At 40.5% G+C, this 13,403-nt stretch overlaps 1 protein-coding gene across 1 annotated transcript in view; it reads left to right on the top strand.

Moving 5' to 3' along the window:
- LOC134491187 (ephrin type-B receptor 5) overlaps positions 1-13,403 on the top strand; it is a 182,931-nt gene that overhangs the window by 121,785 nt on the left and 47,743 nt on the right. The window contains exons 5-6 of the mRNA XM_063294762.1: positions 4,137-4,292; positions 5,676-6,014. Coding sequence (XP_063150832.1) covers positions 4,137-4,292; positions 5,676-6,014 — 495 coding nt within the window. The remainder of the gene's footprint in view (positions 1-4,136; positions 4,293-5,675; positions 6,015-13,403) is intronic.

Raw genomic sequence — 13,403 nt, 5'->3', positions numbered from 1 at the left:
TATCCTATAATAAATATAAGTTTGTTGCACAATGAAGACTAACATGGCAAGCTCTTTTGAAATTCATGACTCCAGTAGAAGATCAAATTCCAGGTTCCTGTCTGTTTTCATCCCCAAGGCATTAAACACATGTACCCATATATTTCAAATAAAACTGGAAGCAATTGAAGCAGATAGAACCGGCTGGAACTATTTATAAGGTCACCTTTCTCAGTAGAGCTGTCCTTTGATGCCTTTTGTGGATTCACGACACCCGTTGTGTAGAAATCTGGAGGCAGGTGTTGCATTCCTGACCTCAAAAAGGCAGAGAGGCATTATAAGTAACTTAAGCAGTAGCAGAAGTAGCATAATGCTTTTATTAGGGCTTATTAAGTGCTAAGTTAGCTTCCATGAAACTTCAGATCCAAACTTTCAAGTCACAAGCTGGTCTTAATGAAGATGGGTTGGTGTGTCGGTGGGTGGGTGGGTGGGTGGGTAGATAGATTTTAATCCATTCAATCATATCCAGTTCTTGGAGAATGCTGGAACAAGTCCCTGCAGTTTTCTTGGCAAGGCTTTTCAGAAGTGGTTTGCCATTGCCTCCTTCCCAGGGCTGAGAGAGAGTGACTGGCCCAAGGTCACCCAGCTGGCTTTGTGCCTAATGCAGGACTAGAACCCATGGTCTCCTGGTTTCTAGCCTGGTGCTTTAACCACAACACCAATCTGACTCTCAGTAATGAAGATATAGTAGCATAGTATATCCTTAGTGAGAGCCAGTTTGGTGTCGTGGTTAAGGCGTCAGGCTAGAAACCAGGAGACTGTGAGTTCTAGTCCCCCCTTAGGCACAAAGCCAGCTGGGTGACCTTGGGCCAGTCATTCTCTCTCAGCTCTGGGAAGGAGGCAATGGCAAACCACTTCTGAAAAACCATGCAGGAAACTGCAGGGACTTGTCCAGGCAGTGTCCAAGAATCAGACACGATTGAACGGGTATATGTATATGTATATGTATATGTATATCCTTAGTATGTTGATTATGCTGCTTTTTTAAATGGATTAATTTTAACAAATTTCTTTGAGCCAATAATGACCCAGTTAAGATGGGTTTTCATTTTAGCTGTTTTCATTTGGCATATCAAAAATACATGCTGGATTTGGTTCATTTGCAGAAGATGGACAAATTAGTCAATCTCCACCCTAGGTTACTTCTGTGCACTGTTTCTGAACAGCATTTGGAAAACTCAGAAAGTGCAGAATCTGTTAAATACCTGAGTTCTAATTGGTATGTTATTCTGTCAAGTGTTGATTATCTAGAAATTCACAAAAATAGCTTCTCTGTTCAACCCCCAAATCCTCATTTTTCATTCCAGAAATGATTTTCAGCTTTCTCCTACCTTACTAAAAAAAACAACTTGAAAAAAGTCTGCTTTTATATATTTGCCTATCACAAGCAGGGACTGTGACCACAGTAGACATTTCAGTCTCCTGATTGCTTTAGGCATATATTTTGGTGACTGTCTTGATAACTAAATAAAAAAGCACCTCTGGAGGATGGGCCATCTGAAGATTGACTGATTGATTGATTAGTGTGTGTGTGTGTGTGTGTGTGTGTGTGTATCTTGGTTGTCCCAGGATTCTCATTTCATTCTCAGATATGCACCATCAGACAGCACGGAAGGTAGCCTTATGGCAGTGCCCTATATTTGCTAATGTAATAGGATATCTAATTATTCCACAGAATGTGTAGAGATTTTCTAACTCCTGTTTTTCCAGTCTTTTTGCCCCCCTTCTTATTATATGCAGCAGCTAATAAAAGCAGAATTAAAAGTTGATCCTTTGCTAAAAATAGTTGCTAAACTGGCATTCTTGAGGCGGGGGAGGAACCACATAACGCTTCCCTGAAAATGAAGCATTTTGAACCATTATATTTTTGGATTTAGTTCCTACTTTTTAAAAACAAAAATCTGTACTGTAAATCGGTGCTTCCCAAATTTTTTCCTTCATTACCCAACCTCTTATCAGAAAATCCTTTTTACCCAATGTAGGTAAAACACTTTTAAGTCAACTTAAATATCCCTGTTGTGATTAGGTAATGGGTTCATGTGTTGTTACCCGAAGGAAAACCATTTTTACCTAATTTTGGGGTAATTTACCCAGGTTTGGGAAGCACTGCTGTAAATCATATCCTTCTCAACACTGGTTCATAGTGTCAAGTTTCCTGAGTAACATTTTTGAGTATATTTATAACTTGGATTTTCCTATTGGGGAACACAGGTGGCTTTTGCTGAGTTTTTAGGCAATCTTCTCTTGAAGCACTGTACAGGTACAGACCCAGGTGTGCTGGTTGCATAATTAATGTAATCTGTATAGCTTGCTTAGAGATATCCTCAGGATTGAAGGCTTTCATCCCACATGACGAAAGCAGCATCACCCTGTTGTAATGTAAGCTCCACCTCTTTGGGAAGTGCATGAAACACTGCTTTCTTCAATTGCCCTCTCCCCAACTCCTGGACATCGCTACGATGACCAATGAACTTCAAAACTTTGGTCTTATTAGTGATTTTTAAAAATGTCAGTATTTTCAGAAGCCGTTCGGGAGTCTTCTTTCATCCAATAATGTTGAACTTAGTTAAACTAATTCTATTTTTTTAAAAAAACTAATAAGAAAAAGTAGTGATTTTCAAGGAGAATGTATGGTCTGAACTCTTAAGTCTGATTCTCTACCAGTGCTTGAAAGCACTGAATTCAAGGAGATACTTAACGCTTAAGTAAAATTTTTCGGTGGAGTTTGTTTCCAGAAACTCTGGACCTGGAAATAAACAAGATGTATTTGGGATACTATGATTAGAAAATTATAGGATTCTGTTGTAAAAGTATAGGGGACATTGCCCTCTAATTAGTAGAAGGACTACTGTAGTTTTTTGGAAGTTATTTTCACAATGTCTCCAAATATGCATTTGCTTGGCACACAACCAAAGGAAAGAAAAAGTTTTGATTTCTTAAAGAAAGCTGTTTCTTTAAGAACATCAACATTGGTCACTGTTAGGAAACAGTATCCTCAGCTAAAATAAACATCTATTACACAAGACAGTAGGATCCCGTGTGCTTGACAGAAACTCTGGTTTCAGCATCCTGTAGTCCTTTGTGACAGGCAAAATTAGAAATGTCTGGTTTCAAATCAGACTTAAATCAGCTCTGTTAAGGAGATCACATAAGCATTTAATGTAAAATATAATATAAATTTGTAGCCAAGCAGGCATAGATAATAACACTAGTTAATATCACTATAAATGTTATTAACAATATACTTAAATGTTAATAATGTTAATAATATTAAATAATATTAAATATATAAGCATTTTTTTGGTTTGAAATTATGATCTCGGGTGGGGAATTTTGGACATTTCTTGAGGGGGGTTATTTTTATTTCTCAAAAAGTATTGATAGTAGTGAATTAAACATATTAATAGTAGTAAATCAAACACTGAGGATTACTCCTTTTTTTTAGATTTCACATGCAGACAAAAGAGTATTGCATTTATGGGTTTGGCCTTCAGTACCCCCCTCTCCCCCAAGTTGTGCCTTTAGGTATAAGATATTTTTATTTTATTCTCAGGGTGTCCACTGCAATTATCACTGGCTTCAAAGCAGTGAATGTGACCGGATGTTCAAACCCTTGCCCCTTTTTATGTGCGGGCGATGCATGCATCACATGTTTAAAAGGGGCGGGGCCTTGTTCACTTGGTTATGTGCCCCATTTTGAAGCCAGTGACTATTTCTGCAGCTGCCCTGACTATTGTGTCAGCATACGCAAGAAATTCATATGTATCTAAAGTAATTCTCTTTCATCTCACTGAATTAGAACTGATAAGAAAATAGGGAGGGCTAATACCCAGCATTAGTCACAGCCACGGTTGAAGATGCCTCCCTGGATTTCTCAGAATTCCCAGCCAGCACTGGGAATTGGGAATTTTGGAAATAAGGTACCAGGCTGGGAAAGGATGGACTAGAAATCTCTGTAGGTATTTCTGTGTTCAGTAACATCTACCATTTTGTCATGTGTTGCAGCTGGAAAACAGAATCTGCCCAGAAAAAAGAGAGTCGCTGATCTGCTGAAATTGAACAGAGTGTTCTGCTTTCTGTCTCCTTTATATTTTTAGCTTGTCCCAAGGGCACCTTCAAAGCTTCAGTGGGAGATGCCCCCTGCAGTCCTTGCCCTACCCACAGCTATGCTTCCATCCCGGGCTCCCGTGAATGTGCCTGCCAGACTCACTATTACCGTGCTTCTTCAGACATCTCAGATGCCCCCTGTACTAGTAAGTATCCAAGAGCAAGGAGGATTGGCTTAGTTTGGTCCCTGTCTCCTTTTATACCTTCGGTTCTTCTTCTGTCCCAGTCTGTGTTTGCTCCCTTTCCTTCAGCTTCTTCCATAATTCCTTCCCTGTGTTTTGGTTTCTTCTTCATGTCCCTCATTCACTTTTTCTCTCAGGGTCTCTCATCCAGCTCTGTCACATTTCATCCTTAGAGAGTGTGTTTCCAAAACTGTCCTTTTGGAACTTCCTCATGGACAGAACCATGGAAAGAACAGGGGTCCCCAGTCTTTCTAGGCCAGTTGCCTATTTAAAGTTATGAGGAACAAATGATTGCTGGGTTGGAGTGGGGTGGGGGGAAGTTACTCATTCACAAGGTAGCTGCTCAGATATGACCTCAAGACATGTTTGAAAATGAAGGTGGTGGTGGAAAGTGGTGTGTGGTATTGCAGATTCCATTGGTTTAGCCACATTAGTCTGTGAGCTCAAAAAACAGCAAAGCATCTTGTGGCTTCTTCAAGACTAATGTATCTTTTTATAATATTGGCCTTCCATTGGTAGCATCCACAGGGATCAATATAGCCACAGAGGCTTCGGTACCCATCTTGATTCTTCTCTTCAGGGGTTCTTGATCACATCTGCTTTTTCCTTTATTACCTACCAAGCCACCTCATGTTCACCACCAGTGCTAATTGCTTTCTGGACATACATGTAAAAGTTAAGTAGAATGTCTGTCAATCAGGGAATTGTCTGTTTTTCAAAAGGAGAAATAGGATGGAAATCAATTCATTTTTAAGGTGTATCCCCATGGCAAGCATTTTGAGAACAGTCATGGTTCAGTGACATTCATGGTTTTGGGAATGCTCATATTGAATTTGTTTGTATTTAAGGTGCCACAAGATTCTTTGCTGAAACTCAAGTTGTACTTAAAAAAAATCTTGGAAAGCACAGTGAAGCAGAAAGTGAATGCTGCAGATAGGTTCACATTCATGAATACCTAAATAATAATTGCCTGGCTGGGTCAGGCAGTGACAGCTGGTTTAAACTGAAACCCTTCCTCATTTTTACCACACCATTAGTAAAATGTGGGGATTTTAAAAGGTAGGGGGGGGAAATGGAAGTGGTGTTCCCTATTGTTGGTAGTAGCAGCAATTCTTGAAATCTGGAAATAATTTCTCATGGCTGTAGGCTGCTTTGGGGTACTACACTGTAGTTTTTGGCCTTGAAGTTTCGGTTAAAATTGTTCCTTGAGAAAAGTTTCTCTCTAGTTAAGTTTTGCTTGGTTTGCTCCAGAGACAATGAAATAATGTCACCGCCTAGCTTTGCTCCTCTGTATTTGACTTTTTTCTATTACAGTTTTTCAGGAGTTCATTTTCCACTGTTTTGTAGGCATCCCATCAGCCCCTCGGGACCTCAGCTATGAAATTATTGGATCCAATGTCCTCCTGACCTGGCGTCTCCCAAAGGATCTGGGTGGTCGAAAAGATGTTTTCTTCAATGTCATCTGTAAAGTGTGCCCAACTGGCTCTCCAGGGCCTTGTGTTCGTTGTGGTGACAGTGTTCAGTTTGAACCCCGGCAGGTGGGACTGACCGAGAGCCGGGTTCAAGTGTCCAACCTCCTGGCCCGTGTTCAGTATACCTTTGAGATCCAGGCAGTCAACCTTGTAACTGAGCTGAGCCCAGATTCTCCACATTATGCTGCCATCAATGTCAGCACCAGCCAGTCAGGTGAGAAGCACTTTTTGTTGACCACCATGTTCCTCTATTTTCAGTTGCCAGTCTTACCCCTCTTTTTTGCTGTCATTCAGATGTGGATGATCATGAAATGAAACCAAAGGAAACAGTGGGTTTTCAGTAATAGTGGCAGTGTGGGAGGCAAACTTTAGGTAGAACCTCAGTGTCATACTATCTATGACCAAATATCAACCTTTCAGATAAAACTGTGAGGGCAATTTATGTGAAACTGAGCTGGGTGAGATTGGTGAGAGGGTAGAAAATGTTTCTCTCCTCCTCCATCTCCTGAAAGACTTACCCTTGATCTTCATCTTGTGGCTGTGTGAAGTCACAGAAGGTGCAAGCAGCAGAAGGAAATGTCCATTTCCTTATTTTCCATACAGTATAGTTTCCACCTCTCCCTATCTGCCCACTATGTTGTAGAAGGTGTGCACAGATGTATTTCAGGGTATGTTCTTGTGATGTTGAGCCTAATGCTGGGACACTATTGTTACCTAGCACTGGAGGAAAGGGAGCATTGGTGTGGGGCACTGTACCACAAAATACTTTTTTTTAATGGTCCAACTCCAGAAAGATCACCAGATATTGATTACCTTGCACAATTTTGTAAGGATATGAAAAAATAAATCTTGCAAGATTTTGAAATCCTATGAAATTTCAGCCCTATGTTTAAGTTTCATGGGGCCGTCTAGAGGTGTCAGTAGGCTCCCCTTGCCAATACATTTGAGCATTTTTTTGTAGCCTGCAGCACTGTGCACAGGCTGTAATATTATATGGGCAGGTAAGTCATGTCATCAAATTATTTAATGCAATTCATCAATATGTTTTATTAACTTCTCATATTTAATGGGAGTTGCTACAACACTGGAAAATAAAGCTATCCTGCATTGCCAACGGAGGGCACATATTCTCACGGCCCTTGATACAACTTTTTATTTTGTTTTTATCCACTCCCCAAAAACTTGGCAAAAGGGAAAGGGCTTGCCTTTGTGGTTCAGAAAAAGATCTTTGAAGTGAAATCTTTGGCTCAGTATATTATATGAAATATTTTGAACATTCTAAAATCTATGTAAATATTGAATATTATTAAAGCCATGCTATTTGGATTTACTGTCTCAGGCATCAGTGTTTCTTGAGCTTTAGATTCTTTAGATCCCCTTTACAGTAGATTCTCAGGATAATATCCCGTCTCTTATTATTACTGCAGGTACTAAGATGATAACTGCTTTTCCTACTTGGAAATTGTACAGCATTTTTACATGCTCAGTATGCTTTACATAGTTGTTCAACCATCCATATTGTAGATGGGAAGATTGAGGTTGGGAGACAGTAGATTGCCTAAGGCCACTTAGTGAATTTATAGCTAAGGTGAGATCAGAACCACAGAATTTGGTTTCATAGCTTAATCTGTTGAAAATCACTGTTCCCCTTTCTCGCTCTCCTCCCCTCTAGCACAGTCAGATGATGGTATGTCTGGTTTTTTTCCATAGTTGCTTGACAGAGTAGCCAACCATATCTGTTAGAGGAGCAGTTGCTATGAGAAATGGAACCTATTGTCAGATTTTGGCAGGGGACTGGGGATTTCTGATGTAAGAATAAATAGCAATTTTGCTCTTTGCCTTTTTCCAGGCAGAAGTTTTCTCCCAACCCATTTCAGTTTCTTCAAGGGAGACTGGTATCTGTCTGTGGAGCTAGAGATTTTCTAAAGACAGTACTTCAACTGGCAGTGTCATAATGGACCCTCAACTGAAATGTAGCCAAGCTCAGGTCAGAGGTGTGCATTAGCCTCAGTGGAGAACTCAAAGTAGAGATCTCAAGAATTTAGATTTGAACATTGCACACCATATAGCAAGAGCCTTAGCAATTTACCTTTAAAAAGTTTAATTACTCTGGGCACATAATTGTTGCCCCTACATTGAGTGTCTAATTACTGTGTTGGAGGCTGTTTGGGCACACAAGTAAAGTGTTGAAGAGTGAAAGCTTCCAGGAATAAGATGATCTGGGAATAACTGTAAAAATATTGAAAAGCCTTCACCTGCTCAATTTGATAGTTGTTATCTTAGTCATATGGGGGTGATTAGCATGCCACTTGATGAATACAATCACCTTGGCATTCACATTACTAATTTCTAGCATTTCAGGATGGCAGTAGGAAGCTAACATGTGAAGACTACATCACAATCCTACTTGGGATACAGACAAGATTACAGCATTGTCAGCATGTAGCAGAATGGCCAGGGAAGGAGGGTGGAATTCAACTTTAGTAAGAGCTTGATTAATATTGTTGATATAAAAATTAGGGGGGGGACAGAATATATTTCTGTTTGACTGCCTTAGAAGTTGGAAGAGGGTGAGTCAATTCTCCATTATTTGAACATTGGAGCTACATTGTAGTACCTTGATGCTTGATGTAGTTCTTCCATAATTAATTGCAGGAATTGGCAATCCATAAAGGAAGCTGCCAGTTTGCCACAGCCTTTCCTGAGGGACTGAATCAAATGCTACTTTCAGATCTATAAAAGCTGCATAAAGAGCATCTCCAGGAGGGTTAGTGTACTTCGCAGAGAGGTGGTGCAACATTAGTCAGCAATGGAAAAACCTGATCTGAAGCCAACTTCTTCCACTGCTAGAATTCTTTCTTGAGTCATCTAATCAGCCAGCTTATGGTAATGATGTTTAGTGTATAATTTACTAATTATACGTAATAGGCTGACTGGATAGTAGTTAGCCAGGTTGGTTTTCTCACCTTTTCAATATATTGGCATTGTAATACGGTTGTTCCATTCTTTTGGGATCTGTAGGGAGATATTGATGCAGGTGAATAAGGGGGCTAAGGCAGCCCATCTGTTGAGATTCTATTTCAACATTTCTGGAAAAGAAAACAAGTGGATTCTAGAACAAATCAGAGTTCTCACTGGAGGCACAAATGACCAGGCTCAAATTATCACCCAGCTCCCTTGAGAAGTCCATAGATTGGGAAAGGTAGAAGGAAAAAGAAGAAGAGGACAACCAGCACAAGATGGATGGACTTAATTATAGTGGCAATGGGTCATTCTTGGGATTCCTGAAAGGACAGATCATCCTGGATAATGTCCATCCATGTGGTGGCAACAGCAAACATGAGTCATGTCCAAACAGAATGCCTGGCTATCACTGTGGCCAAAGTGGATAAAGGAGTTGAAATCTGGACAGGGATTTAATTTTGAACCAGTTTACTCATGGTAGACAAACAGCTGAAGGATGCTATTCAGTCTAATGTCCTCCATGTCCAGATGACCCACTAACTGCTTTGAGGTAAAGATGATGTGAAACATATGTCTACCTATGTGTGTAGGGCCAGATATTACCTAGGACAAATCCATTATTGTCATGAAGGCCATGACTACCTGAGCCTTCCCCAAACCCACTTCAAGAAGACTGAAGTCCCTAGCACTTTGTATTGGTAGATTCCAAAACCATGACACATGATCCAGGAGCTCAGGAAGGATCCTGCAGATTTCTACTGCCCAATTCAACACCATCACCTGAAGTGAGGTCTCCCATTCAGACCAAAGGTATATTGATAACAAAGCCTCCATCCAGAAGCAGATGTTTCTGGGTGGAGCTAATAACACTGGTATAGTTGCGATGTAAAAACAAGAAATTACAGCAAATCATCTTAGAAGTGTTCTGCTTTCCCTCCACTTCTCTCAGTAAAATGTGAAGCACACAGTGCAACATTGTAATTGGCACTGTAATTCTGTCTGCCCTTTTGAATGACAATTGTAGCATTCAATTAGGCTGTGTCAAACACTGTTATGCAAGCCATTCAGAATGGGGGGAGTTTGATATGCCTTTGTTATTGGTGGAACATCTTCCATCAGTGAACTGGGAGGGATTGATTTCTTGTTCCATGTATAGCATCTTTAAAGTCTGGTCCAGAGGTCTGAACAGTTCTCCAGAACACTATTTTTGGGGAGATGGAGGGGGAAGGGAAGCTGCGAGGGGATGATCACAGAGGGAAGGTCTTCTATGTAACTCTGCAGATTTTGATTTCTGCCACATTGGTTTTCCACCCAGTAATCTGGACCCACGTTGGGACAAAATAAAATCCCCATATCCTGGGTGTGGGGGGAATAATGGTGCTGCATAATATGCCATGCTTGCATGCAAGAAGGTGTAAGTGCTGGTGAAAAGAAAAGGTAGATTTTGTACACCCCCATCACAAGGAAGGAATAGTATCATTCTGAAGACGTTCTTTCATTAGGTGCCCTCGATCACTATGATTTCATTTGACTGTCTGCTATCTGTCAGTTCCTGTTCCCGGTTAGCTATCTTTTTTATCTTTTCCATGACACATTGTTTCCCTGTTTCTTCTGGCTACCTTTGTCGTGTCTCTTCTGATCCTTGCATCTTTTCAGTTCCCATCAATTTCTGTTCCTGGCAACCTGTATTTCACAGCATTTTATAACGGATATTACAATAATGTACCTGCCTGTCTGTCTTGAATGGGAAGGCAAGTGAGGGATAGATAGAAGATAAAGTGATGTGAATTACTGGTCTTCCTGAATTTCTGCAGTTTGGTCTCTAAAGTTGGCCAACCCAACACTGGGTATAGAAAGCTCTTCTGCCTTCCTTAAGATTAGCAGGAATCAGAAATACATTTTGGAAACTATCAATAATGTAAAAAACAAAGAAAATAAATGGGTTGTATGGTTAGATTGGGTGAGGAAATTCCTAACTTGGTATATGGAGCTAATCTTAGATTCTCCTTTTCTCCTTCTCTTAATTCTCTGTAACAATTAAAACTTTATTGTAAACTGCCCGGAGTCCCTTTTGGGAGATGGGCGGTGATAAATTTGATTAATAAATAAATAGATAAATAAAATCCAGTAAATATTTGAAATGGTTTTAATTACCTCTTAGTGTCATATGCTTGTAGGATGCAGACTTTCCAAGTACTTATATTAAATTATTTGATCTGCACCTTGTTGACCAATTTTGACCAATGTTGTGACACACTTTGACAGTTTGAAAATCTAAACTTTTGCACTTCAGTGCCTAATATGAGAGAAAAGATACATTCAAGTATGCATTTTGGCAAGGAACTGCAGAGATGACCTGGAATTATAAGCAAAAAAAAAAAAGTAAATGTGACATAGGCCCTAAATAGGCATATTTGCCCCATGCCTTGAAATATTATGGAAAAATGATTTAGGAGCATTTATTGTGTTTATTTTAAAATGTATCGATATTGGCATAGCAGTATTATGAAAATGGTCAAATTAGGGAAGGACAAGTGTTGCTGCAATTACCCTAAAGTGTTAGCATTTCAAGATGTTCCTGGTTCAAGCCTTTTGTTCCCTGACATGCACAATGCAACTGGTAGTATTTTCTCATCTCTGTTTTCTTAATGGTGCTTCCAAATTAGTCTTTCTTTCTGCAATAAACCTAACATTCATAGAGTTTTACAAAGCGGCCCAGGGATTGCAGTCTTCCATCTGTATTTCTCCCAGCTTTCCCACTGTGTCTTGGATCTTTTCTCCACACACACACACACAGGCAGATGCACAAAGAAGAGAATAACAGACTAGATGCCCTGTGTCTCGTCTGATAACACTATAAGCCTTCAGCAGAGAAGCACCCTTAGTTCGGAGAAAAGGAGCAGCTAATCCTGTGTGCGGCCAGCAGGATGTCTTGTGTCTGTTTCTAAACGTGGAGAATAGCTCAATTCCTCCAGGGAGCTTCCTGGGCTCCTTCAGCTGTTCATCCCCCAGAGGAGACTCAGGAGACATGAAAATGCTGAATGAAAGTCTCCCCTCTAGAGCAACGGTCCCATTGGATGGTTATTCTGATCAGGTTCTTCTTTGTATGCTGTCTCCCCCCCCTCCCCCCCACCTTCCCCTCTTCCCTTCTCCGGGATCATTAGGAGTAAGGGTGACACGAGCTGCCCTTGATTTATATTGACAGCTCCTGCTAACAAGGCCTCTCTTCCACCATCACGTAGTCGTAGCTCAACCCCACCTCCATTTATTTGTCCCCTTTGGCAGCTTTTCATTTTAGTTAGCTTTATTCCCTCAATTACAATTGGGAGGATTTGCCTGGACTCAGAAAAAGGCAGGGGAGGGGAAGAGATCTGGGAAGACAGTAAAAGGAAACGCTTTCTGAATGAGGGGCTGCATCGGTTAGAGCAGTAGCAGTTAGCTGGCCAGATATTTCTGGAAAGCTTATAGGCAAGGCAGGAAGGGACAATCCTTTGTCCCCAGAATATGGTATTTGGAGACATAAGGCTGGCCCCAACCCTGTTGGCCTTCTGGAAGGCCCTCAAAACATGGTTTTGTCAGTGAGCTTGGGGATCCCATGGTAGAGTTGGGCCTGTTGGATGGTTACATGATCGTTAACTGATGCACTCTCTGTATGCTGGCCGCCATTTTGCTTTGTTTTTTTACTTTGTTTTTATTTTTTATTAGTTAAATTGTGCTTTTATTGGTTCTTATGTATTTTACTTTTATGTATTTTGTTTTATTATGTATGCCACCCAGAATCACTATGTGAGATGGGTGGCTATACAAATATGATGGATAATTAAATAAGCAAGCAAGGCCCTGAATGGGAAAGTTTAACCAATGTATTATAAATAGGACTACCAGATCTAGGTTGCCAACATCTAGACGGACACTGTACCTTTTCACTGGCATTATTGGTCATATGGGTTTGGGTTGCCCAGACCTGGTAGCTGCTTAATCGTAATTAATTGCCACTGGTAACCTAGCCTCTATACATTTGTCTAGATCAGTGTTTTTCAACCTTGGTCCCTTGAAGATGTGTGGACTTCAACTCCCAGAATTCCCCAGCAAGCATGGCTGGCTGGAGAATTCTGGGAGTTGAAGTCCACACATCTTCAAGGAGCCAAGGTTGAGAAACACTGGTCTAAATGTAAAACCATCTGTATTCATCATGCTGTTGTGGTTGTGAATTCCATAATGTCATGTTCACTGTTTCAATGTGCACTGTACATTGTAACATTTCACATGCCATGGCGCTGACGTGCATTTCTGTTTGGGAGGGAGCTGCTGTTAAACCTTGTACCAAGCTCTGTATCTATGTTCATTTCATTGGAATGTGTTTGGGTTATGTGCTCTGTTCAAGGACTTTTCCCGCAGACCATCAGAAGCCATTAGGAGCACCTGGGATTGTGAGCTTGGGAAGATTCTACGGGGGGAGGGATCTCATTTGTACCGAGGGTTTTTAGTTTGCATTTGGCGCGCTTTTTCCATTCTCAGCTTTCTTTGTGATCCTGCATACTATTCTTTAATAAATCAGATATCTTTGCATTCCTGCTCATGAGTCTGAGAGTGTTTTAGAATAGGCATTCATTACATAAAACTGAGAATCACCAAAGTT

This window comes from Candoia aspera, chromosome 2 (genome assembly GCF_035149785.1).
Source record: "Candoia aspera isolate rCanAsp1 chromosome 2, rCanAsp1.hap2, whole genome shotgun sequence".
In the NCBI taxonomy this organism is placed as follows: Eukaryota; Metazoa; Chordata; class Lepidosauria; order Squamata; family Boidae; genus Candoia; species Candoia aspera.
Note: the sequence above shows the minus strand (reverse complement) of the source record. Positions and strands in the feature narration are given on the sequence as shown.